The sequence below is a fragment of the Venturia canescens genome, chromosome 10 (genome assembly GCF_019457755.1).
Source record: "Venturia canescens isolate UGA chromosome 10, ASM1945775v1, whole genome shotgun sequence".
Taxonomy (NCBI): domain Eukaryota; kingdom Metazoa; phylum Arthropoda; class Insecta; order Hymenoptera; family Ichneumonidae; genus Venturia; species Venturia canescens.
The window spans coordinates 5,481,550-5,508,529 of NC_057430.1; the positions used below are offsets into that span (position 1 = coordinate 5,481,550).

The 26,980-nt window shown below is 39.6% G+C and overlaps 1 protein-coding gene across 1 annotated transcript in view; it reads right to left on the minus strand.

Moving 5' to 3' along the window:
* Window positions 1-26,980, minus strand: part of Syt7 (Synaptotagmin 7) — a 620,424-nt gene that overhangs the window by 554,217 nt on the left and 39,227 nt on the right. The window contains exon 2 of the mRNA XM_043430280.1: window positions 12,618-12,865. Coding sequence (XP_043286215.1) covers window positions 12,618-12,859 — 242 coding nt within the window. The 5' untranslated portion in view covers window positions 12,860-12,865. The remainder of the gene's footprint in view (window positions 1-12,617; window positions 12,866-26,980) is intronic.

Here is a 26,980-nt window from a genome sequence, read left to right on the forward strand (position 1 = left end):
ATCACAAGCTAAAAATTTTTCTGCATGTATAAAAAGGTCTATTAAAACGTGGTGAATTTTTTGGAAAAAATCAAAACGGTCCAAGTTTGAAAAAAAAAAAAATGGTTAAAAACTGAAAAAAAAGTATAAAAATTCCTTTTGTTATTTTTTTTTATATTTTTTTTTAAAACTACAACTCAAGACGAAAAAAATGACCTATTATTCTATTTCCATATCTCTGTTATTGAAGAAGTTATGGGCGTTCACAAAAAAATTGTACGAAATTTTGAAAAAGATATTGTGATCAGATGAGTTGGGTAAAAAATCTAAAAAAATTAGGAACGACTTCTTTCAGTAGTTACAAAATAATAGAAAATTTTTAGCAAAATCCAAAATGGTCGGGGTCATCGAGTGGTCGGTTTGGTATGGAGTGACCCATATCTATTTTTACCGTAAAATGAGTTGGAAAGGAGGTACTACCGAAAAACTGTTTTTGGGAGCCATTTCTTCAAAATGGTAGCGCGAGCGCCAAACAATATAGCTTCTAATTTTTCCTTGGATTCCTGGGATATTGGTGAGACTCTGGGATGTATTGATCCCATAGTCCAGTATCCATACCTAACCTAAAAAATTTTCGAATTATGGTAGCACAGGACATTGGCGACGTTTTCATCCCGTGGTCCGTCGACAATAAAGTACCTGACCTCGCGAATGCTCAGAATATTGGTGAGACTCGGCGACGTATCGATCCCGTAGTCTGGGGTCCGCATCCTGAACCAAACCCTTTGTTTTTATTCCTTCTCTGCTTTGCTAGAATCAGGGATGGTTTTCTTTGTGAATTAATTTGTATATTTGTAATTTTTGTAAATTTTTCTTGATTATAATTTTTTTAATTCAAAATTAAAAGAAAACGAGTTCGAGACAGATAAAAACGAAATTCTTGTTAATTTTGTAAATTCTTTGATAATTCAAGAGGCCGTGGTTTGAATTTGAGATTATATCGCGCCAATTTAATAATAATTTATTTTTATTGGATAAAATCAAAACAATTTTGAATTATCAACATTTTTTGAATTTTATTTTGGAAACGAGCGAAAAACGCGTAATTAAAAATCGATTAATTCATAACAGCAAGCGCAGCATAATTCCAAAAACCGGCGAACGCGGTCGCGAATATTTCACGATAATAAATTTAAAACGAACTGTCATGTAAAAATCGGTCAAAATTAAATATATCCGAATTGTTAAATTTTTCAACATCGAAATTCTACGTTTTCACGTTCCTTTCATCCTTGCTTCTTTTCAAGGTAGTTTGAACTGACGCGTAGCGACGTTCGGCTAGGTCCGTAAGAGCGTTACGTTCCAATATTGATGAAGAAAATTTTCTATCGTGAAATCATTTTGAACCCTTTTTCTAATGTTATAGTAAAAAAAAAAAAAAAATATCATAGGAAGTGCATTTTCATATAGAACTCTCAGATTTTTATTCAACAAAATCTCTACAAATAGCTGCCACTCCATCTTTAAAAATAAGGGGAAATCGATTAATCTCGATTACAGATACACGGCCCGGCTTGACTCTCTCTGCCTCAAGAAATTTTCTTTTTAATGCTTGGCAACGAGATGCTGCCGCGTCTGTAGATCGTAGATATCATTTCAAGAAAGCAAAGTACAAGGGATGCTCATTTTTATTTTTTCTCGAAAAATTTCGAAAAAAAATTTTAAGCTTTTGAACAAAAACTTAGCGTGCTTTTTTTTGAATGAATTATTTTGAATATGCAAGTGCAATTGAAGTGCAAGTGAATTGAAGTGCAAGTGCAAACGCACTTGCACTTGGTACGTTAAAGATCTCTTCGCGGTACATCCTGGATACCTCTAAAATAGTTGAAAATGATGTTCTCACTTAAAAAAATATGAACTTAATCAAAAAGTTTTTCCAACAAAAGTTGTTGGTTTTGCGCTGAAAAATTTTTTGGTGATGAAAAAAAGTTATGTTTCCATTTGAAAAAAACATGTCGGCCATTCTAACGCCGCCATTTTGAAATTTGGATCCACAAACCAATTTTTATCAAACGTCCCCCTTCAACCCCTAAAAGTTTTGTTCCACACAATATTTGATCCGAGCAATATTTTCCGCGAAAAGTCAGGTGTAAGATTAAAATGGGACCCCTGTATATCGACGCTGCTTACGAAAAGTAGCATGTTTCAGATTTCTAGCGAAAACAAGCATGTTCCATATTACTATGAAAACTAGCATGTTTCGATTTTCACCACGATAACTACCATATTTCGGTATTCACTGCGAAAACTAACACGTTTCGGTTTTTGCCACAAAAACTAACAGATTTCGATATTCACGGTGAAAACTATAGCATATTTCGGCTTTCACCTCGAAAACTTGCACGTTTCGATAACACTGGTATTGTTTCCAATTTTTTCTGCATACTTTTTTTGATTATATTGCAATTTTTTTTACTCTAAATTAATGGAATGTTTTTTGCTTGCAATTTTATAGTTTCATACATTTATTTATGTATTGTAACGAAACGCTCTTGCCGACCTGGCCTGAACGCCGCCACGCGTCGGTTCGAGCAACCTTAATAATAAGGAGCAGGTATGAAGGAAACGCGGGCACTGTTAATTTTGGTAAAATATAAAAATAATCAATTTTATTCAATTATTTGACCGAATTTTGACAAAAATAAAAGAAATTTTGCGCCTTGGCTCGCTAATTCGAAAACAATTTTGTGTTTTTTGTTTTTAAACTGTCTTGCTTTGTTTAATCGGATCTGGCGAGAAAAAGACCCGAAAGACCCGAAAACGTTGCAAATTCTCTGTCTGAGAATTTTTAATTTCGCAATTTTTGGAATTTAATTGTACAAAATTAACAAACACAACAACAAAAAAAAACTTGTATTTATTCTAATTATCGCTTTTGTCTTGTATTTACGACACGCCTTAAACCGAAAAACTCGCTATTATTGCAAAGTTCAATTTTCCCGATGTCCTGTTACGTTAGCTCTAAGAATAAGTGAATCCAAGAATATTACTCGCTTTTACAATTTTGAATTTCTTTTTACTCGATATAAAATCAATTTTAAACTATCGTCTCTTGGATTATTATTTTCTAAAATGGATCTAGATTTCCCTGTCTGGACCACCTCGGACAATGTTATTCAAATGAGAATTTAATTTTTGATAATAGGATAAATTTTAATCCTCCTCAACAATAAGAAATTTATAAAAATGTGAAAAGGTAGGATGTAAACCACGGGCTATGGGATAGAAACGTCACCGAATCCCTCCGAGAGTCCGTGCATTTACAGGGTAGAGGTAACTTCCCATCCACGTGTTATGGGATCGAGACGTCACCGAATCGATCCGACAACTCCGTGCAACGGAAAGCCGGAAATTTTTTTTAGAGGTTAGGTGCGGACCCTGGATTATGGGATCGAGACGTCGCCGAGTCGCTCCGAGAATCCAGGCATCCAAGGAAATAGGCAATTCACCGTCCACGGGCTATGGGATCGAGACGTCACCGAGTCGATCCGAGAGTCCGCTCTACGGGAACCCAAAAAATTTTGAGGATAGCTTTAGTATTGCTGAGGCTGATGTCGAAGTGTACTAAGAGAGGTCCGAGTTGATTCTTTAGCCAGGGAGAACTGTCTGTCGAATGATTCGCGCAGCGCTTCTTATACCCGTGTCCCCACCATAAAACTCTCGAGCGCCGAGAATCTCCGTTTTCGCTCGGTTCTGCGCACCTTTCTGTAACGCCTACTCTGATTGGCCCGTTGCCATGATTCACGCTCGCCCGTTGGTCGAGCGGGCTAACATACGATGCGCGGATTACCGCTTTTTATGATTTACAGCTTATTACGATGTTCAACAACAAAAACTTCGATTTGATCCGTTATTATTTAATTTCCTTCATTTTTTAACATTGTTAGTTGTTTTAATATGATTTATAAAATTATAATCGCTAAAAGTCACGTACGCGTCCTATAGCCCATCGACGCTCTCCCCGCGCATGCGTCGTAGTCGCTTTTTACATTTTTCATTGTGATTAGATTTTATGTTATTAATTTGACTCATAATCATTTTTCTTACATTCGTGTTATTTTTCTGGTGATTTTGATCGTAATTACTCACTTCGGCGACTTGAAATAATAAAAATCAAAAAGAATTAATTTCAGTAAAATATAGCGCGGCGAAGTTCAGAGCGGTGCCGGTTGCCCCGCTCGGGCTCATGCCTACCGGCCTAAGATGGCCGCCACCTGTCAATAACGACAAGCGTGGTCGCCGCGATGTTTTGTCCGCGATCTAAAGATCGCGGAGTTTCGTTAGTTTCGACGGGCTCGGGCCGTCGCGCGAGTGTTTCGTCACAAATGCCCCCCAGAACAAAAAAATCTAAGAATTAGAGATTTTTGTTCTCCAATCTTAGTTTAATAAGATAAAAATTTAAAATGCTTAAAAATTTGAATATTCGGAAATCGAAATGGAGTTTTTGAAAGGAAAAGATGACGCGTTGACCCTGGGGATGGATGGATTTGATGATCTTGGTATTCTCGATGTTCTCGATGTTCTCGATGTTTTTCACTGATTTGAGGGATCGCCGAGGATACGTTCTTGTCGATAGGCATACCAATTACCAGCTGCTTTTTCTTCCTCTATCAGGTCCTGCATCTCCTCGGAAGAAATCATCCCGATGTCTTCGTTTAAACAACACTCGTATGTCCCTTCTCTCGCAAACTCTTCAAGAACGAGTCGATCTCTCAAGTTATCGTTGTTCGGCAGTGTGAATAACCGAACCTCATGTGCTTCTTTGGTAGGATGTTCTGAAACAATCTTGATCTTGACTCTCTTCTCTTCCAAGGCCCGTTGGTAGTAGAGGCATACAGTTTCCTCCCATCGTTCTCCCAAAAATGGTTTAATTTCCGACAGGTAAGCCTTTTGTCGAAAAAGGTGGAGCCACAAGGAACACATGCGGAAGAGCACACAATTCAAAAACTGGATGCATAAGCGTTATCCCTCGGTCGATGAATCTCAAAGTGGCTTCGCTGTCCTCGTATCCCATCAATTCCACGCGGTGGGCTACACTGCCGATTTCTAAAGCGTAGTGATCTCCAATCCGTTAACCTGTCCTTTGCATATGCCCAACTCAGTTGACGTGCGCCCCAAGCTCGTATTCGAAGTCGCACAGCTCCCAATATTTCGTTTTAGTCGTAAACGTGAAGTTCGTTGGGTTTTTAAAATCTAAGATGATCGTTTTTTTTGCGGGAAGTTGCGAGGGGCATCGGGGGAGTCGGGGCGTTGGTGGCGCGGGCGGGTTCGCTGCGGCACGGATTGTGCGGCGGCGATGGTTGCGGGGAGTTCGCTTCGTTTGTCGTTCAGCTGGTGCGCGGCGGGAGGTTTCTGTCTGGGGTTGCCTCTCGCGCCGCTGCGAGGGGCAGCATTGGGTCGCGAGTTGCAGCGATGTTCCGCGGCGCCCGAAGGGTTGGTGTAGCGGTCGCCGATCGGTTGCTTCGGGTTTGAATGAGGGGCGTGGGGTTCTGTCTAGATTCGTTTTTTTTTGTTTGTTTGTTTCGTTTTTCGTGTGATTCGGGCTGCGCGGGTGATGATAGGATTGGGCCGCGTGAGCGGCGACGTGGAGGCATCGATCGACGGAGGGCTCGGGGCTTTCCCGGGGCCATCGTGCGGGGATTCGTGGTTCGGGCCGTGGCGCCTCGGCCTTTTCCGGCGTCGGCGCCGCGGCCTCGGTGGGTGTGCGCGTGTTTGGGGCGAGATTGCATTCGTGTACCTGGATTTTTTTCAGACACGACGTTTTTCTGGGGAGGTGGAGGGCCCGCTGGAGGGGAGGAGTTCTGCAAGGTGGATGCATCTTTTGGCGATGGTGCGAGGGAGAGCATTCGGCGCCGAGGGAGTTTCGTTGAGGGGCAATTTTCCAGTGGTTTTCCGGGTCCACGAGGGCGGATTCGATGAGTTTCGGTGAGGGGTGATTGAAGTGTTTCGGGGTCTGGATCGGTATGCATCGCGAGGGGAGGGTGGCGCGTGTTTTTTTCCCGCATGCTTGCGCCCACTGACTTGTCACTGACGGCGGGGGAGTTGGCGGTGCTGCCGAGTTCGCAGGCGGCGGTTGGTCGGGGCGTCGCATCCGCGGGCCCATGAATGTTCGCAATTTGCGAGGTCGCTATACATATCGATTTTGCAGGGATCATTTGGTTGACACGGGTTTGTGTAGGGGTCATTATGTACAGTGGAATGGTTCGTGGAGTGTTGGAGGTCGATCGATTCATTGATTTGTGTTGAGGGGTAAAAGGAAGAAGATTGGCGGGACCGAGTTGCTTGTTTGTTGGGGAGGGGGGAGTGTTCGTTTCTCGAGCTTCGGGACCGAGGGACATCGGGAAAATTGAACTTTGCAATAATAGCGAGTTTTTCGGTTTAAGGCGTGTCGTAAATACAAGACAAAAGCGATAATTAGAATAAAAACAAGTTTTTTTTTGTCGATTTTGTACAATTAAATTCCGAAAATTGAGAAATTAAAAATTATCTCAGACAGAGAATTTGCAACGTTTTCGGGTGTTTTGGGTCTTTTTCTCGCCAGATCCGATTAAACAAAGCAAGACAGTTTAAAAACAAAAAACACCAAATTGTTTTAGAATTAGCGAGCCAAGGCGCAAGATTTTTTTTATTTTTGTCAAAATTCGGTCAAATAATTAAATAAAATTGATTATTTTTATATTTTACCAAAATTAACAGTGTCCGCGTTTCCTTCATACCTGCTCCTTATTATTAAGGTTGCTCGAACCGACGCGTGGTGGCGTTCAGGCCAGGTCGGCAAGAGCGTTTCGTTACAGTATGGAATGTAATTTTATATATTTTGGTGGTTGAATTCTCGTTAGCCGCATTTATGAGAAAGCAGAAACAGTTTCAGTATACAAACAACAATGACAACTTTTTTCTCTTTTGCTACTTTCCCAAAACCTCATATATTTCGAGGTACTCCAACTAATTATTTTAACGATTATTTCCACTGTACATATAATTTTAGTTAGGAGTGTACAACTTTGCCAAAACTTTACGATGGTATTATTTGTCGACGAAACCCGAAAGGTTTGTTTACAGCCCAAGCAGCTTTTGACGCCTCTATTTTTCCACCAACGTTAAAAAAAGTGTTTTATAGAAACATTTTTATCTGTACATGAGCATGGTACCTATGAATTTAAGTGCATTTTACAAGCTTTCTATGATCATCGAAAAAGTAGTTGGGGAAACTCCCCCCCCCCCCCCCTTTCCGCCAAACCACAACGATCCAGGTCAATACGAGTTGTATACGTTCCTAAAATTATTAAATTCGTAATGTCGATACAGGGCAATCAAATTGAACGAAATACAGAGAGACATTTTTAAATAGCGAATAAAAAGGAAAATCGAGTGGAGCGGATTCACCCTTTCGGAGTCTTGTATTGACTTTAATATTCCAGAAAATCTTGACTCGAAACTATACTAATATTGTGAATCAGATAAACATGTAAAACAGAAAGAAGCCACCCACAATGCGAGAGTTCAAAAAAGGGTTAGTTCACCCCCTTAAGACTGCTATTTTGCAAAAATACGAAAACACGTGAATTCTATTTTCATGTTTTTTATGGAAATAGAACCCGTTTCATTGCATACTTTCATTTCTTTTCATTATGGCTTGAGAAAAATAAGAATGTAGAGGTAGTTAACCCCCTGTTTTTTTTTAATTTTTTTTTCGTACGCATGGTGAACTTTTTATCACTTTAGATAAGAAATATTTTTTGGTTTTATCAAAATTGGTTGAGTGCTCGTTAGTGAAACTGCTAAATCACCCCTTGACATGAGTTACTTTTATGGTGGTTTTACCCCTCAAAACCGTTTTTCTGCCGATAAAAAAAATACGTGTATCGTACTTTTGAATTCTGTTTCACATATAGCAGTTTCAAGAAAATCGGAGAGGAACACCAAAGTGATGTTTAAGTATTTTTACGTATTATAGAAAGAAACGATCATTTTTTTATTTATCACCAACGATTTCCATCGTTGAAAATTTCAATTCAAAATCGAATTCTCCAGCGGTAGAAAAACCGCTGGATTCTCGCTTCAACGAGTGCTTGAATAAAATAGTAATTTTTATTTGTTATAGAAAAAAAACCATCATTTTTCCACCACTGAGTTGTTGAAATAAACCAACAATAATTATTACTTATAAAATGAGCGAACGTTTTTACATTCATCTCTAACGATAAAATGATGTGACTTGGAGACCCAGGATTGTAAACAAATATGGGAACGATGCGACGAGAAGACCGATAGTGTGAAACCAGACGACAGGACCAATTAGAAATTTTCTCATCGGCGATTAGTTGAAGCCAGTCTTGTCTCGGCAAGGATTGCCTATGAAGGGCATCAAAAGGCCCTTGTATGTAGCGGTCGGTACGCGTATACAGATACATCAAGTCGGTAAATGTGTCATTAATTTTGTCCGTGCCAGAATCTTGAGTCCGTGCAAAGTTTTTTCTCAGCAATTACGCTACTGATTATGCTGATTTTGGGAGTAATCGAAAGAGAATTTTTTAATTAGCTAAAACTTCAATTTTTACGTTGCTAAATGACTCTTGAGCTTCGTAATTCAACAAAATGACATGCCAATTTTACCCCCACCCCTGCGAATCGTTTTATTCAAAGAAAGTATGGTCTCGGCGAGAGCCTCAGGCCAACAGACGTCAGGGCTGTCGATGTACTTGTCCCGAGACTCTACCGAGTCTTTTGATACAGTTTTGGACTTTTGGGTCGATATTCTACGGGTAATCTGAGACGTGTTAACGCAAAACGTTGCGGGTCTTCTCGAAAACAGTGTAGTCGGCATACTCACGTACACAAATCGAGTCGTACACTCGATAAATTGAGCATATAATATATTGAAATGATATATTCGATTCCTGGGTTTTTATTATTAGTACTTTGAAGGTTTGAATATGTAAATAATCGATTAATGAGTTCTTATTTGCCTTCAAGAAATAACAAAACGCTGCACTTGCACTTCAGTGCCTCATTAACCCTCATTAACGATCACGAAGATTCGAAGACGCATAACTATTAACTATCTTGTAAGAACCTGGAAGAAGACTCGGACTCAAGGTAATAATACATGAGGAGCTCCGTTTAGACCGAAGATTAGCGAAAGACTCACCAATTTTTGTTGTCAATTCTCTGTCGATGCTTCCGATATTAGGGAAAATCAGCGTAAAAATTAGACTGTTGAGCAAATGCGTATGCAAAAATATAAAAGTAGGTCTAAGTGAGCGAGTGTCGTTCCGGGCTCTCGCAATGAATTGTGCATTCCGTTTACGTTTCTTAAAGGTAAAGGAACTTGAAATTCGTAGAATTTGTAAAATAAGTTTCGCAATTGACTGAAAGAGGTGGATTTTGTATAGTACAAAGAATTCGGTTTCAAAAGAGGAAGCGATTTGTACTGAAAGTTTTGAAATTATACGATTTCGTGATAAAATAAGTTTATGACAATTAATTAATATATTTTAAGCTATCCAATGAGTAAAATATACATGAATAAATGGCTCGGCCATAACCGTTACAACAAATTACTAATTACTCATCATCATGTTAACATGACAAGAAAATTTTCATGTTAAGAAGTGAAATTACTCGGTACCTATTAGGTTTGGGACTAACAAGGGTCTATACTTTTTAACTCAGAATTTGATAATCTATCATTTACGCTATAAAAAATATACGGTTCCGTTTTAAAAAACAAAGGTGACATCCAAATCTTCGAAGCCCCTCCACCTAAAAAAAAAATGAATGCACCACATGACCTAGCCTTATAAACCCTGTAACTTTTGGGTATAAAATTTTTTGGTGCAACGCATATTTTAGTCGTAAAAGCGGTGCACACGTTGAGTGGGCCACCCTGCATATCGATGACCGAGTCAAGATCTAGATGGACGTAAAGAAAATTACCCGCCACTACAGGAACCACGAAGAGATTTTGAGTGGTGTCGTAATCATACGGTAAAAGGCCTACACAAATTATGTTTTGGAACGTTTCAGAAAGGAGGATATGAAACTGGTGGCCATTCTGGTGGATGAGCAACACGAATATCATAATGTACAGTACGGCAGCAGGAAATTTGTAGATGCGCCCAATCGACAGACAATCGGCAGTTTTATGTATATGTATGTAGCTACAAGACCAGAAATTATTTACGCAGTAAACAAAGCGAATCTATTCCTTGAAGATAGACGTTGACGAATCTGAATTCGTCGACGTTGATATGGAAATCGCAACGGCAAATCATTGTGCCATTGTCAACAACGGAAGCGGAGTGCGTTGCAGCTTGCCATGCTGTTAGGGAGCTCATTTTTACAAAGAAACTGCTTCCCGATTTATCTCCTACAGTGCGGACAATGATGCTATACGTAGATAATGAGAGCGCGCTACGATTGATTATTTTTATTAACAGAGTAGGAGTTTTATAAACAGAGAAAATATATTAACATCAAGTATTGTTGCGTGAGGATCTGGTGTTAATATGGAAAAAATAAATGACAAACTGTGAACGCCGGTAAAAAGTGTTAAGTGGTTTTTATTACTGTAGTCAATCGTAAAACACAACGATCGAAACAATCCCGAGATGAAATTGGGCCCGAAAGTGATCTGAAAGAACAATGACAAGTGAGATAACCCGGTCTGATTTAATTTAACAAATTAATAATAAATAATAAATCTAAAAATATATACTACTCAATCATGAATAATAATCATAATAATAACAAGAAGAAACCAGAGTATTGATCTGAAACTCTCGAAGGAATTCCGAAAGCTATAAAACTCGAACCACCTATGGGAAACTGCAATGAAAATTAATCTGAAATCTGGAAACAAGAAGGACAACAGGTGATTCCCTACTACCCCAATTCAAGAAGAATCGGGCTACTGTGACTCAGTCATCTTTTTAATACGACACGATCATTAAAAAGCAGATGACACACGTGCGTGACAGGATTAGAGATGACGCAATCTGTCACTTTCCTCAACATACCATTTTCCTAATCACTCCATTAACTTTATTTATTTATTTTTTTTTTTTATTAATTTTTTCCACTCGTATACCTTTTCGGTTTTTACGTTCTCCCCCCCTTGCCCCCATTCCACGTTTTTTCCCCCGCCCATTGCGGCTGCAGCCGACTTACTCCCCACTGTATCGCATTTGCCGAGGGCGAAGGGAAACTGCAGAAAACCTTGCCGATACAGCCGGTACTTGGTTGATCCCCTCGGGTGGCAGTGCGAGTACGCTCAAGCTCCCCCACCAGAGGTGCTCAAACATGCACCTCCTCTATGTGGTACATTGCGCCAGCCAGTACACGGCTAGAGGGCCATCACCGCACGAAGAGAGCCGTCCACGGGAGGCCTCCGAAGCCGTACACCGACCGCACATGCATCACAGAGAGGTGTTGGCCGTGGATTTATCAAGGTGGAGTCCGAACCAACCGGGCTCACAGCAGAAAATACTTGAAATTTTTTTTCAATTTTCATTGGTGTCTTGGCCGGGATTCGAACCCGGGACCCGCAGATTGCGGGCCCGAGTCCTTGTTCATCGGACCAACCGCTCTCCCTCCATTAACTTTTCACTTCAATAACTATAAGTGAACAAATTCCTTGTTGGGGGGTGAGAACGCTGGATTCTCTGTGCAACTAAGAACGCAGCTCGAATTTATAACTAATCCACAAATCAGTGGACAAAATCGTCTTCCACTCCGAGAACGAAGGACTATAACGCCAAAAATGAGCCAGATCGCGAATCGATTTTACGACTTATCGGCAAACCAGCAATCAAAAACCCTCTCCCAACATCAAAGAAAGAAGGATAGAACCAAGATTAGTCACACCAGGACTCGATCCGCGCATCCGCGGAAAGGAACCTTTTCCACCGCCAAGGAAAGATGGGCTGTATCAAAAATTAGTCATATCACGTTACTTAATCAGCAAATCTACGATTCGGAATCTTTTCCTACCACCAAGAAAACAAAGAAGAGTAGGAATCTTCAGAGGCACCCTTGGAAGGGATTTCAAGTATAAAACTGACCACCCTGGACCACCGGAGTGTCATCGACTTCAAGTCAGCGTATCTACCGGAGGCTCTGCTCCATCGGTACCGGATTCATGATACCCCAAAATCATCTATTTCGGACTTTGTCGTTTTTGCGGAACATCCCAGTTTGAACTTTGTTGTTTTCGGGAAAATCTTTCAGTTTGAACTTTTTCGTTTGCGAACATTCCTGGTGGACTTAGCCAGTCACCACACCCGAAACAAAACCAACATCCTCTCCATACCCATGGACGAGACACTAAGCTAGAAAATAAAATCCGGTTTTCTTCACCATATTCCTAACTGAAAACCTTCTAATCTAAATAACTTTAATAGTATTTCCGAAGAAATAGAGTTCCAAGTTTAAATATCATGGTTTTTTATTATGGTGAGAAAAATTTTACTAAGTAAGATGGGATTATTTCGCGACTTCATACGCAATTAGAAACCAATGGTTTCCTTTCGGTCATTGGTTTCTTTTTCGGGTGAAATATCCATATCATCACTTACCCAAGAGATTTCGTGCTGATAAGTGGAGTCTTCAAATTCAGGAATCCATTTTTCTTCACTGCCTGATGTGACTGACCGGAGCTTGAGCCCTCACCGTTATCATTTTGTTCCTCCAAATCACCGTCCCTCCCCTTGGACTTCCTCGCCCGAAGATACAGCCACCCCGCCAGACCGAGGCCGACTAGAACAGCGACGGCACCAAATGTTCCCAAAACCGCCGTTATTATTTCTCTTCGCTCCATTCCCACCTGTAAAAACATATTCAACCATACGGGTTAAATACGAAATTATTTATCTTGAAAATCTGGAGTATTGATATGTAGTCTAATGATGTCATAGATGTGATCGGAGCGAAATCAAATAACGACAATTGGTCTTGACTCAACTAATGTAAGATTAGCAACGCAGATTGTTACGTCTTGATAATGCCCTCTGACCATAATTAAGCCGAAATAAAAAGGAAATAGTAAACACAAAATAAGGCTGTATTGAATTCCGTAGAACATAAGAGACGAAATTATAAAGAAGTTTCTGTAAAGAAAGATTTCAGTGAAGAATGATGTAAGACAATCAATGCGACAAATTCCACAACGTAGGAATGGAATAAGAATGGGTTATCCCGCGCCAAAAAAAAAAACAAATGTTCCGCCTTACTCGCGGGACATAGCAGTGTGTGCGCGCGCACGTGTGTGTGTGTGTGTGTGTGCGTATGTGCACGTGTGTGTGGAATCATTTAAGAAAAAAGGATGACGTTCTCGAACATTCTACGCCACAAACGAATCGATCATACATATGCCAGATCATTAATAAGTTTAAGTGTGATCATCAATAAGTATTTGTGTGAACGTAGTAGAAAGAAATAACCACGCGAATCTTTATCGCCTGCACGTGCAGATCGTTTTTCCGTTAGGAAAAGACCGGAAATACCAAAGGACAAGTGAACTGCGGATTTTGTCAGTCAGAAATACATTGGGAAGTCAGTAGCCAGATGGGGGCAAAGCCTATTTAAACTGGGTCACAAAGAGCCCAGTGTGTCATTTTTTCGCCAGTCTTTGGAAAGCCGTCACTACGCCAGTTTATTTTAAAATAATTGAGAAAAGGACTAAGAAGAATTTTCGTCCGAATCCAGTCTTAATCGGGGGTTAGGAAAATTTCGAGAAGTAATCGCAAATTCAAATTCCAGTCTCAACTTCTGGAAATCTAAAACGATTGTCTTAAATCAGAATCTAACGAAATCTTCAATTAAACCAAAAATCATTAAATAATTATAATCAAACATATTATAATCGACATTGTATCTTATCTTCGAACGAACTTTTGTAATCGCTCGAATCCTAACGACCTGTTTCCACCAACGACGACGTTTCGAAAGTGGACATTGTAAAGGAAAGGAAAGGATTATGAAGAAATCTGGATAAATAAATCATCTACGTTTACAATCAAGGGAAATCTTGTAAGTACTTGCATAAATATAAAAGAAGAATATACATCATCACACCTCAGAGGGTACACTTGCATGTCACCAGAGTTGCAACATTCGAACTCGCAAAAATTATTCTCTTTACTCCCATATTCAACAGACGTGGCTCTCGTTCCTGGGTAAATGACTTGAGTGTCTTGACCCGAAAGAAGAGTCAATACCGTATTGCATTGACTATTAATTTAATATCCTATACCGGAATGTAACAAGATGATGCCACGGACGGAACATGTGAATTAGCGCTGCAGTAGTTATTTGTCTAAGATTATAATGACCCCTAGGGAAAAAAAGGTTGGAACAAGTACGTTGATGGTCCCTTGTTTCCTGATCATATCACGAAAAGTATTTAAAAAATTCCATAAAAAAAATTATAAAACCAAGTGTAAATAATTTTAACAACACAATTCGAAAAAAATTTCACACCGATGCCCCATTCTTTTTATTTTATTCGAAAAGCTAAATTCCATCTAAGTTACGTGTAGCATTAAAATTTATGGTATCAATTCAAGGCCAAGTGTTTAATGGTGATTCGGAATATTCATTCTTATGGGGGAACCATCGGAAACTTGAAAGAGTTCTAATGAATCAAAAAAGTTACCATTTGAGTTACGTGCAGCACTAAAAATTATGATATCAATCGGAGGACAAGCGTTTTATTAGCAATTCCGAGTTTGGATGAAATTTTTCTATGGAGCGTTTAAGTAAAAAAAATCACATCAAAGGTATTGTAATTTGTTAACCTATGGTGGCAGAAATTTAGAAGATAATCAATTCCTCTTAGTCTTTCACGATCCCCTGGTATTATTGACAATATTCAACATCGATTTTGGATCGGTACAAATTATGTTTAAATATGTGTTAAAAGTAGCCCATCACTTTTGATTTAAATTTTTCATTCAAATAAAGATCAATCATAAAATAACGCAATTGTACGGCAGAATCCGATTAAATAGTTACTGAAATGCGATTTATTATCCGTTTAATGTTTTCAATAAAAGTATAGGTTAGTTTTTAAAATTGTAAAAAAAATTATTTTATAAAAAAAGAATACAGAACAATTCGAGGAAAATTTCACAAATCTTGAAAAAACATTATATTTAAAAAAAACTAATCTGTATCTATTTTTTAAAGTGTCAAAAGAATCAAATAACAGGTAAAAAAAAACTGAAAAATCGCGCTTGAAATCATTTTGGAAACCGATGCTTCATTCTTCTTATTTGATTCGAAGGGCTAAATCAATTAAAAAAAATTCCATCTAATTTACGTGCAGCATTAAAATTTATTATATCAATTCGAGGCCAAGTATTTTCTAATAAATTGAAAAAAGTTACCATTTGAGTTACGTGCAGCACTAAAATTTATGATATCAATCGAAGGACAAGTAATTTATGAGTAACTCCAAATTTCAACATTATGGAACTGTTTTAAGAAGCTTTTAAATCCAAAAAAAAATCACATGAAAGCTAGTCATTTGTTACTCTATGGTAGCAGAGACTTGTAAGAAAATCGATTCTTCTCAGACTTTCAGGATCCTCTGGTATTATTCACAAAACTCGACGTCGATTGGATCGATATCGACTCTCTGATAGAGGGAAGTCGAACATTATTTCGTTCCGTATTTATTCGAATTTAAAAGTGGTAATCTCATAATTATTTATCAAAATTGTGATATAGTTAAATCTTTCAAATTTCCTGTGTTTATAGTGGTGTAAATTTCTATTCAGTGCCCTAATCGCTTCGCAATTACCATTTATCTCACCGTCACCGCTATTTTCAAAGTTTCGCCTGGTTCACACCGATAGTGCTCCTTGTGACTTTCTGAGACTAGTATTATGTTTGTGTGGCACCTGTCAGTTTTCACCAACTGCTCATCAAATATTTACACTATTTCGTTGCACTTCATCGACTCATGCAGACCTTCGAAACTGATCTATATTGATTTTCGATCACTAAAGAACAGCATTATATGAGGAAATCATAATTTCTTTGATAATCCAGAATTTTCACTCACACACACACACACTCTCATTTAACCTCATGCGGTAATCTCACAATTATTTATCAAAATTGTGATATAATTAAATCTTTCAAAGTTCCTGTGTTTATAGTCGTGTAAATTTCTATTCAGTGCCCCAATCGCTTCGCAAGAAAGTTTGAGAAAAGAAAATGCGGAGAAGGAAAAAAGCTGAAAACGAAAAGATTGAAAGAAAAAAGGCAGAAAAAGAAAAAGAAGAGAAAGCAATGGCGGTGAGGCTGATGGCCGAGCGAGAATTAGAGGCGGCCATGATGCGGATGCAATTGCGCATGTTTCTGCAATTGTAAATGCAAAACTTTTACCAGCCGCAAATGAATGGCCGTCGTGAGTCTTATTTCTATTTGTTATTAACGTAAGATTTTGTTCTAAGCTACTTCATCGTTTTTCGCCAATAGACTTCATTTATTGATACTGTGTGACGTTGTGGCACAGCCGCAAGCTCTGCGTTGTGGTGGTATCCACCACACCGCTCACTCACTTTTGAAGCGTCAAAATCGCTATATTTTTTCTTATATTTTTAACTATTTACGAATTATATAATTTTCTTGTGTAATTTCATCTATTAATTTTTCCTGTATCGCCATTGTTATTAGTCATAAGTTCTTCAGCCGTTTTGGCATTCGCTCGCAATCGTCTACACGTGAAATTCAACAGACTACGACCCCCTTTTTACCTTTACGAGAGTCCCCGTCAAATCCTGTCCTGAGTAATCCCATCCCACTTATAAAAAACCCCTTCCACACCGCTTGAGAGGCTAAAACATCGCATAAAGGCTATCCGAACCGAGTCATGGAACCGATCACCATCGTCGAACGTCTTCTCGAGAAGGAATTGTCTCCAATTCGAGCAAATCATTGCACGAGTTCTCTGGCGTCGAGGTTCCGAGTTTACGGCAGAATTAACACCGGCCGATACGCAACAGCCCCGCTGTTATCAAGAATTCGTCAACCAAGAATTCGCGCGCAAGGCCGAACTTCGTCCAGGCGACGCCATGGATCGAATCGGCTGATAACAGCACCGCGCCATCAATCAAGCAATCGCCAATCGATAGCCCTCGTCGTTAGCCCTTTTCCTTCCTGACCCTTCCTCATCACCGAATCGCTACTCCTGCGCGAGATGGAGGAGTCCGATTTGATAATCATCGGCGCGCGCAAGGATCCACAATCGATAATTCATGCGCAACGAGGAAGAACGACGAGCGAGCACCGAGATTCATCACTTCCATCACGATCCCGGCGTGCGTGCCACGGCCCAGTTCCCTGTACTTTTCATTATTACGAATAGTTTTTCGTTCTTTCCCCAGTTATTGTATTTCAACGACCACCGGCTTGATTCTAGAGAACATCAAAGTAATTTTGAGCACGAGAAAACGTACATAATATCAATGCCAAGTAAGTCGTTTTCACTCTCCAAACGCCGCGACAAAAAACACGTGGTCGTTCCGCCATTTTTCGTCGGGGCTCGTATCTCAATTTTCATAGTCGAATTTTCCCCGAGCCCATCTGGCTCGTAATTGATTCGCCCCTTGACGCGAATTATTCTTGGAAATTGTTCGTTTTGCGTTAAATGCGAGTGAGTGCTGTGCTAGTTTTAAGCCCTTTTCTCGCGTGATCTACCCCCCCCCCCTTCGCCCATCGATTTTGTCGTCGATTCGCGCATCGTAAATTATCGAATTATTATTCTAATTGTTTTCTCCTGCAACTTCACGGGTATATGCAAGACGCCTAAGCGACAGGTGCCCGTCCATCCGAAGATACGGCGTCTCAAAAGCGTTGAGCCATTTTCCCTCCACTTGTTCTTTTCTTTTCTCCTTTTCCGTGATAGCCCCGTTTCGTACATCCTCTCCCCCCCTCCCCCGCGATACGTCTAGTACTTAAGTCCGCTGTCGTAAAAATTTGTGATCCGAAGAAATTGTCTACATCTATTTTTGTTACTTTTTTTTTATAAAAAACTAACTGGCACCCAAACCGAACATTTGGAAAAATAAAGCGCATTCTTGTCATCATTTTTTTCCTATTAAATTGTTGGTTCATCAGTTATTTGATTTTTACGTCTCTTTATTTCCAACCGCTTCAGCCGCTAGTGTTGAAAAAACCCCGTCACGACTGATACATCAAACGGTTCTGCAAATTGTAATCGTCTCCGAATTGAATACTGCTACCCTTAGTAAAACCTTGACTTCAACGCAATGTTTTTGAATTTTTTCGTCCAACTGGATAAAGATCCAACTGCAAAGTATTTACTGCATATTTATCAATATTCCAAGTGCATTTCATGATTCGTTCATCTCAAAATCGTCGCTTATCACTAAAATACTGGACAATTTAAAGAAAAAATTCTTTTTCGTAACCCAAACAAACTTATACAAATTTTAATCAAATCAATTTTGTTTTTGCCCCAAGATCGCACGGAGAAAAATATATATGTTATTACAACAAAATGTGGTTTGCTGACCGTCGGTCTGTTGTAGTAGCAATACAAACTGTAAATGTAACGTGCAAATTGTACGATCAGCAAACTAATATTTGTTACGAATACTCACAAATATATGTGATCGATGATTTGTTAATCTAACAAATATTCAGTTAGCGTGATCTTTTTCATTGCTACTACAATGAATGAGTTTTAGCACAACTAACAAACGGTAGTTTTACTACGCGCACTAAGAGATCTTTTCCTTATATATTGAAACGTTTTGCGTTTTCCTCGAGTTTATGAGAGAAAGTGGAGTACGGGATTTCGTGTGCTGGACTCTATCGTTATAACTAGGGGTATTTTGTTTTGGGTGTTTGAGCGTTTTATCGTTAGATTGGATTGATTTATTATTCTTATATATGTATTTTTTTTATGCCTCAGATTCCATTTCCACGAATAAACGCTTCTTTGGGTAGTTTCATCATCGGCTTTTTGAAATCTGGAAAATATGAATTATTAATAAGTGCGAGGGCTGCTGAAGGCGAGCCACGTGGAAAATTTGATTGGTCGCTTGATGGCTTTTAAAAAATGGGGACAAGGCCGGTCGACTGCGGCCAAAGACAAAAGTCAAAAATAAAGAAATTGGGATTTTTTTTTCTTTGGGGATTTAGGATCATGATTCGTCAAAGCGGGACTTCGCCGATCCGTAGCGGCCAAAGATGGAGATACTCGCAACAGAAAATGATTTTTTTTGTCTGGTTAGTTCTAAAAGGGCCGAGGTCGAGTTTTTACCGTGTATCTCTGCAGGAAAATCGCTGTCCTCTAGGCCTCTTTAATTCTATGTTATATCATTAGAACTTTACTTCGGCGCTGGACGCTATGCCAGTACATGGAATCGAGTTCTGTCGATTTTGTGAGCCGGGCATGCTCAGGGGACAACACAGGTGGACCTTCGGATCCTTTATTACCTTACAAGATGATAAAATCCGTATCCTGGGAAAAAGCGTCGGTGCTTGTAATCATATACACGCTTACGAGCACCCTATCACTTTCGGGACACCCGGTATGTGCTAGACGTAATGCTTGCACATGTGGGTGATGCTAAAGGGATAGGACAGAGCGCTGCAATCGTGCGATACGATCACGTTGCTCCTTTTTCTTTGGAGCACCGAATATGCGCTAGACGCGATGCCAGTACAATACTCGGTGATGCTACAGGATGGGACGGTGCGAGGCAATCGTGCGATACGATCACTCGGCACTTGGAATACGACGAATCTTTCACTAGGCGTCAGGCGCAATGCTGATACGTAGTGATGTTTAAGAAAATATACAGGGTGTCCCATTTTAATCTTACACCTGACTTTTCTCGGAAAATATTGCTCGGATCAAATATTGTGTGGAACAAAACTTTTAGGGGTTGAAGGGAGACGTTTGATAAAAATTGGTTTGTGGATCCAAAATTCAAAATGGCGGCGTTAGAATGGCCGACATGTATTTTCGAATGGAAACATAACTTTTTTTCATCACCAAAAAATTTTTCAGCGCAAAACCAAAAACTTTTGTTGAAAAATTTTTTGATTAAGTTCATATTTTTCAAGTAAGAACATCATTTTCAACTATTTTAAAGGTATCCAGGATGTACCGCGAAGAGATCTTTAACGTACCAAGTGCAAGTGCGTTTGCGTGTAAGGAGTATATCAACGATTTCGTTGGGACTGAAATCAGCCATTGTTGCTAATTTTCAGAATTTTCCTCTAATTTAAGAACTTTTAAAAATTTCGAGAATCAAGAATTTTTCTCTGATTTCAGAACCTTTACAAATTTTCGATTTCGTCTCTTGCTAATGGCTGTGGAGTCAGAAAATAAACGTTTCAATCAATTTTTTATTCGTGGGCGATCACAATGACTTCTAAAATAAAAAATGCTTCTCTGATTTAAAACTCTAAAGTAAGAGAACTACGCAAAGTCAGACTACGTCAGTACTACCAATGATGTTTTTTTTAATCTCTTACAAAGTGAACTTACCTTTAATCGTACGCGAGGCTTACGCTTAAAGATAAGTACACGCAAGCGAGGCTTACGCTTAAAGATAAGTTCACGTAAGCGAGACTTACGCCTACTTTTGAGTTGTAAATCAGAGAAGAATTTTTTATTTTAGAAGTCATTGTGATCGCCCACGGATGAAAAATTAATTGAAACGTTTATCTTCTGACTCCGCAGCCATTAGCAAGAGACGAAATCGAAAATTTGTAAAGGTTCTGAAATCAGAGAAAAATTCTTGATTCTCGAAATTTTTAAAAGTTCTTAAATTAGAGGAAAATTCTGAAAATTAGCAACAATGGCTGATTTCAGTCCCAACGAAATCGTTGATATGCTCCTTATTTTAGGGCGGTGTCAGGGCAATTACTTCCGAGCTGAAAATTTGTATATATCGACGTGAATATCCTGATCGTCGTCACCCATCACGGCAGACAATCCGAACCCTTGAGCAGCGAGCGAGGGCAGGTCGGGTGATCCGCCACCGTCGACATTTCCCAAACGTCAATAATTTTGGTGGATTGCATGAAGCCCGAAACATGGCTATTTTAGCCATGATAGCAATTGATCCTCATTTGAGTGCCAAAGTGATCTCGGAACGACTGGGGTTTCCCAAATCGACAGTGCACCGTGTATTGAACGGTGCGAAACTTCACCCGTACCGACTACAATTCCACCAAGGCACTCCTAATCCAGATCTGTTGCGAAGGGTGGCGTTTTGTCGGTGGGCGTTGAGACAAATCGAGCGATCCAGGGACTTTTTTCGATACGTTATGTTCAGTGATGAATCCACTTTCAACAACCGTGGTCAAGTGAACCGATGGAACTTTCGGTATTGGTCTGATCAGAATCCACATTGGTTGAGACAGATCGATCACCAGCATCGATGAAGTTTGAACGTATGGTGTGGTATTGTGAACGGGCAATTAATAGGTCCCCATTTTTTCGGGGGAAATGTGAACTCTGTCCATTACCTTGATTTTCTACAAAATGAACTGCCTCTTTTGCTAGAAGATCTGGATTTGGAAACAGGTCAACACATGTGGTTTCAGCAAGACGATACACCCGCTCACTGGGCTCATGTTGTTCGAAATCATCTGGATACAACATTTGGTCAACGGTGGATTGGTCGAGACGGTCCTGTAAATTGGTCTCCAAGGTCACCAGATCTTACGTCTCGTGATTTCTTTCTGTGGGGGTACTTAAAAGACGCTGTCTACCGTCAAGCTCCAACAACATGAGAGAACATGAAGGAGCGGATAAGAGCTGCCTGCCGTGCGATCCCGAGAGATATTCTCCTACGCACAGTTGATGGTTTTGAGAGAAGAGTTCAGGCATGTTTAAACATGAATGGAGGGATCTTTGAACATCTCTAGGGAGGGATCAGAGTACACTCACAAGGACGGTTTGGAGTCCGAAAATACTGCGGTAGTGACGAACCGCAGAGACCTAATCCTTGTGAGCTCGTACCTATGGGCATAAAGGCATTGCATGCCCCTCTTTTTAAAAAAAGTTGAAAAATAAAATGAAAATAAAAAACACACACACACATGCACCTCCACGTATGCACGCATATGCAGACGCACACACAAACGCACTTGCACTTGGTACGTTAAAGATCTCTTCGCGGTGCATCCTGGATACCTCTAAAATAGTTGAAAATGATGTTCTCACTTAAAAAATATGAACTTAATCAAAAAATTTTTCCAACAAAAGTTGTTGGTTTTGTGCTGAAAAATTTTTTGGTGATGAAAAAAAGTTATGTTTCCATTCGAAAAAAACATGTCGGCCATTCTAACGCCGCCATTTTGAATTTTGGATCCACAAACCAATTTTTATCAAACGTCCCCCTTCAACCCCTAAACGTTTTGTTCCACACAATATTTGATCCGAGCAATATTTTCCGAGAAAAGTCAGGTGTAAGATTAAAATGGGACACCCTGTATAGTTTGCAATTATGAGATTTCGAATGCTTGTATTCCAGTTTGCTCGCCTTTTATATCCGTGATCAACAACATCTAGTGTCTCCTTGGCGAGGATATCTAGATCGATCTGAATTTTTGGATCGTTCGTCTGTCTCGTTGCTGGACAATGACGAGCTGACGCACTGAGCAGAGCGCGTACGGGAGGGTGTGTACGTGCTCGGCGGTGGGGATCGCGGCGCTCATGCGTGAGTATGTTGTGCTTCAAAAAAAAAAAAAATTTTTTTCCTCGCTTTTACCCCTTCAGATTTTAGTATTCGATGAAAAAAATATCGTGTCAAAAAATCAGCCCTCTAACTAATTTCATAGAGGTCGCTAATGTCACTTAAATTTCCCATTTAATTAACATGGGAAAATTTTGCTTTTCGGCAAAAGTGAAAATACTCGTAAACGACTCAATATTTTTGCAATTTACGCATAGTATCTTGAAACTGGTTCTTTAAGCTTTCCAAAACCCAATGATAGAACATGATTATCAATTATATAACAGGCATTATAGCCACCGGAAAATTGCACACACTTCGAAAGTGTTCTAAACCCACTGGACGATCTCGTTATTCACATATTTCACACATATTGCGCGTTCGGAACATCGCTCGTTCGGGTTCCCACACACCCTTTCGATATGCGTGTGTGTGCGTGTGTGTGTGTGCGCGCGCGCGCGCGGCTAACTGTTCTAGTGTGAACTTCACAATATTCAAATATAACCTATTTTATCACATTTTCCCAACTAGCTTAAAATCCCATCATTTATGGTTTTTATGGAAAATGTCAGCCTCCTCCGATGAAATTTCATTAACGGTGACTAATCGAAGCTGTTCATGCCAAAAAAAAATTCTCGCATCGTTATTTGGAAAAGTAACCAATCTGCATAATTACTGAAAATTCAAAATAGCCGTATTTTGGTTTATGATCTCTTACAATGTCATTCCAAATACTGAATTACGCATGTCTTTAAATGAACCATGTAAAATAATTCAGTTGAGTAGAAAAAAACCAAAAATAATGCGTAATTCGTTACCAGTAAAAAAAAATCAATTTTAGGTGGCTATAATGCTTGTTGTATAATTGATAATTATGTTCTACCGTAAGGTTTTGGAAAGCTTAAAGAATCAGTTTCAAGATGCTATGCGTAAATTACAAGAATATTGAGTCGTTTACGAGTGTTTTCACTTTTGCCGAAAAGCAAAATTTTCCCACGTTAATTAAATGGTAAATTTAAGTGAGATTAGCGACCTGTAAGAAATTAGTTAGACGGCTGATTTTTTGACACGATATTTATATGTCGAGGGATTTGATGTTGCATTTTCACACTCATCCTCTCTCTCCAAGTTTTTCCCAAAAACGCACTTTTCTCAGCATATTCAAAGATGGCCCGAGTAGTAAAAAATTATCTCTAGAAGCCATGTGCAACGTTAAAATCTACTCTCACACTTTCTTGTGGACGAAGGCCCCGAGTTGAAACAATTTATGATCTGGGATGCTGGATTGAACTCGAAAACTCTGAGAAATCTTTTTTCCTTCCATCTAGAAAAAATAAGTCTCTCCCTTCCATATTTAAATCTAGATAACAAAAAACGACTTCCGTCGATGCTCCCGAAAAGGGCTGAATCTTTGGCTTGACTAGCTGATAGTTAGTTAGCATCGAACCTCGAAAGAATCAACACTGGATATCTTGAGAAAGACTCTGTCGTAAAACTTGATATCAGCGCATCATGTCTCTCGTTATTGACGTTGTTACGGAGCAGCTGCTGCGTATGCAAGCAATGCTTCTTCGGACGTTGGAGCAATATTTGGTGTGGGAACACCATTGTGATACACTCATCGAATCGTTGGGAGTGCAAGTTCAATTGAAGCAATCACGACCGATCAAAACGGGATGGCACCACGCAACCACTTCGCAAATCTTACGTCTCGAATGTTTGAAGCAGGTAATACGTCAACGCTTCATACATTGGGGCGATGGAGTATCGAATGATTGTAGATTAATATGGCGAGTAATCGAGAGCGCATTCGAGAATCGCTAGTCAACCGGTGCTGTAATTAATCACGATCATATCGACCCACGAAAGTTTCTACTGGATGCGTATAAGCTTGTTGAAAACCAAGTGAGTGCTCATATACGCAAGTATAACAGCATCAAAGTGAAAACTTCGTTCAATGGAGAGTTCAGCGTGGGTGATAAGCGAGCGAATAAAAGTATCAACACGGGAAATGTTGAACTTTTTACAACATGGGATCTGAGAGAGTGGTATCAGAAGCGAGTTGTGGAGCCGACTCTGAAATCGCTCGAGGAGTTCCAGGAGAGTGACAGTGGCTGGACCCTAACATCGATAACCAATCTAACAGTGAACATCAACAAGTACAATGCTTTGCGTGCGGGATGTCACATTCCATTGGCGAAACGCATACTCTTGAAGAAAGTAGTCGTGAATGTAAAATCACGAGATAATGCGTGTTTCGGATGGGCGATGGCTGCTGCGCTTCATCCAGTCACCCAACACAGTGATCGCACATCTTCGTATCCACATTATTCAACGATATTTAATCTTCAAGGCATCAGCTTCCCTATAACGTTGAACCAAATTGGGAGATTTGCAAAATCGAATAATCTCTCAATCAATGTGTATAGTGAGAAGAAGGATGTAATTCTGCCAGTGCAGGTGAGCAAGGAGAAGAAAGAACGACATGTCAACTTGCTTTACATCGAAGACGTGTCAGAATGTGGAATTGGACACTTTGCTTACATCAAGAATTTATCCCGGCTCGTCAGCTCACAACTCAATACTAATGAGCACAAGAAATTCGTCTGTGATCGGTAAATAAATTGGTCCACTGTAATTCTATTCTCTACAAAAAAAAGATAAATTATGATTTGAAATTTTACAGATGCCTCCATTACTTCCCAACCATCGAAAAGCTGCAGTCACATGAGGTGGATTGTGGCGTACTCAACGATTGTGCTGTTCGACTACCGAGTGAAAACGACAAATGGCTGGAATTTACGAACGCTAACCGGAAGGAGCGTCTCCTATTCGTGGTATACGCTGATCTAGAATGTATCTTGGAGAAGACCAGCGCTGAAGAGAGGGAGAAAAATAAGATCCAACATCATCGCGTATTCAGCGTTGGATATTATGTAAAGTGCTCTTACGATGATTCACTATCGGGATATCATGAGCGTCGAGGTGAAGACTGTGTAGAATGGTTCGTCGTAGAACTAAAACAATTAGCTTTGCGGGTTGAAAAAATTCTCTTAACGAACGTGCCAATGAAACAATTGACTCCGCAATAATGGAAAAAATTTCGGGAAGACAAAGAGTGTCATATTTGCGAGAAACCTTTCGTCGAAGGTCATGAGTGTGTTCGCGATCATTGCCATCTGCCAGGCCAATTCAGAGGTCTGGCTCATTCAAATTGTAATTTAAACTATCAAAATTCCTTTTTTATGCCAATAATTTTTCATAATTTATTCGGTTATGACGCGCATTTCATCATAAAAGAAGTAGCGACTGCGATCGCGGGAAAAATCGATTTGCTCCCGATAACAAAAGAAAAGTACTCCTCCTTCTAGAAAACAGTTCAAACAACCAAAGACACACGAAAGAATATAAAATTACGTTTCATCGACTCTTTCAGATTTCTCAATACAAGTCTCGATAAATTAGCATCATTCTTAACTACCAACAAACTCGCTACGTTGAAATCACAATTCCAAGATGTAGATCATTTTCATTTATTGACGCGAAAAGGTATCTTCCCGTACGAGTATATTGATAGTTTTGAAAAGTTGAATGAAACGGAGCTTCCACCGTGGGAAGCATTTTACAGCTCGGCGAATACAGCGATTTATACTTGAAGACTGACGTATTACTATTAGCCGACATCTTTGAGAATTTTCGCGATACATGCTTGAAAAGTTGAGGTCTTAACCCTGCGTTTTACTACACTCTTCCCGGGTGTACCTGGGATGCCATGATGAAATATACAAAGGTGAAGTTTGAATTGCTTACAGACATCGATATGGTATTGTTCGTGGAGAGAGGTATTCGAGGTGGTCTTAGTCAATGCTCCAAAAAACATGCTCGTGCTAATAATAAGTATATGGTCTCGTATGACCCATCTGTTCCATCATCATATTTAATGTACTTCGATGTTAACAATTTGTATGGATGGGCAATGAGTCAACTACTGCCTTATGCAAATTTCGAATGGATTGAAGACATTGCAAACTTCAATATCGAGTCTCATCCATCTGACTCTGAAATTGGTTATATACTAGAGGTTGATTTGGAATATCCAAAACACTTGCACAATGCACATAGTGATTTGCCATTTTATCCAACGCATGACAAACCTCCGGGCACGAAGCAAGAGAAGCTTCTTGCAACGGTGAATGCGAAAAAACGAT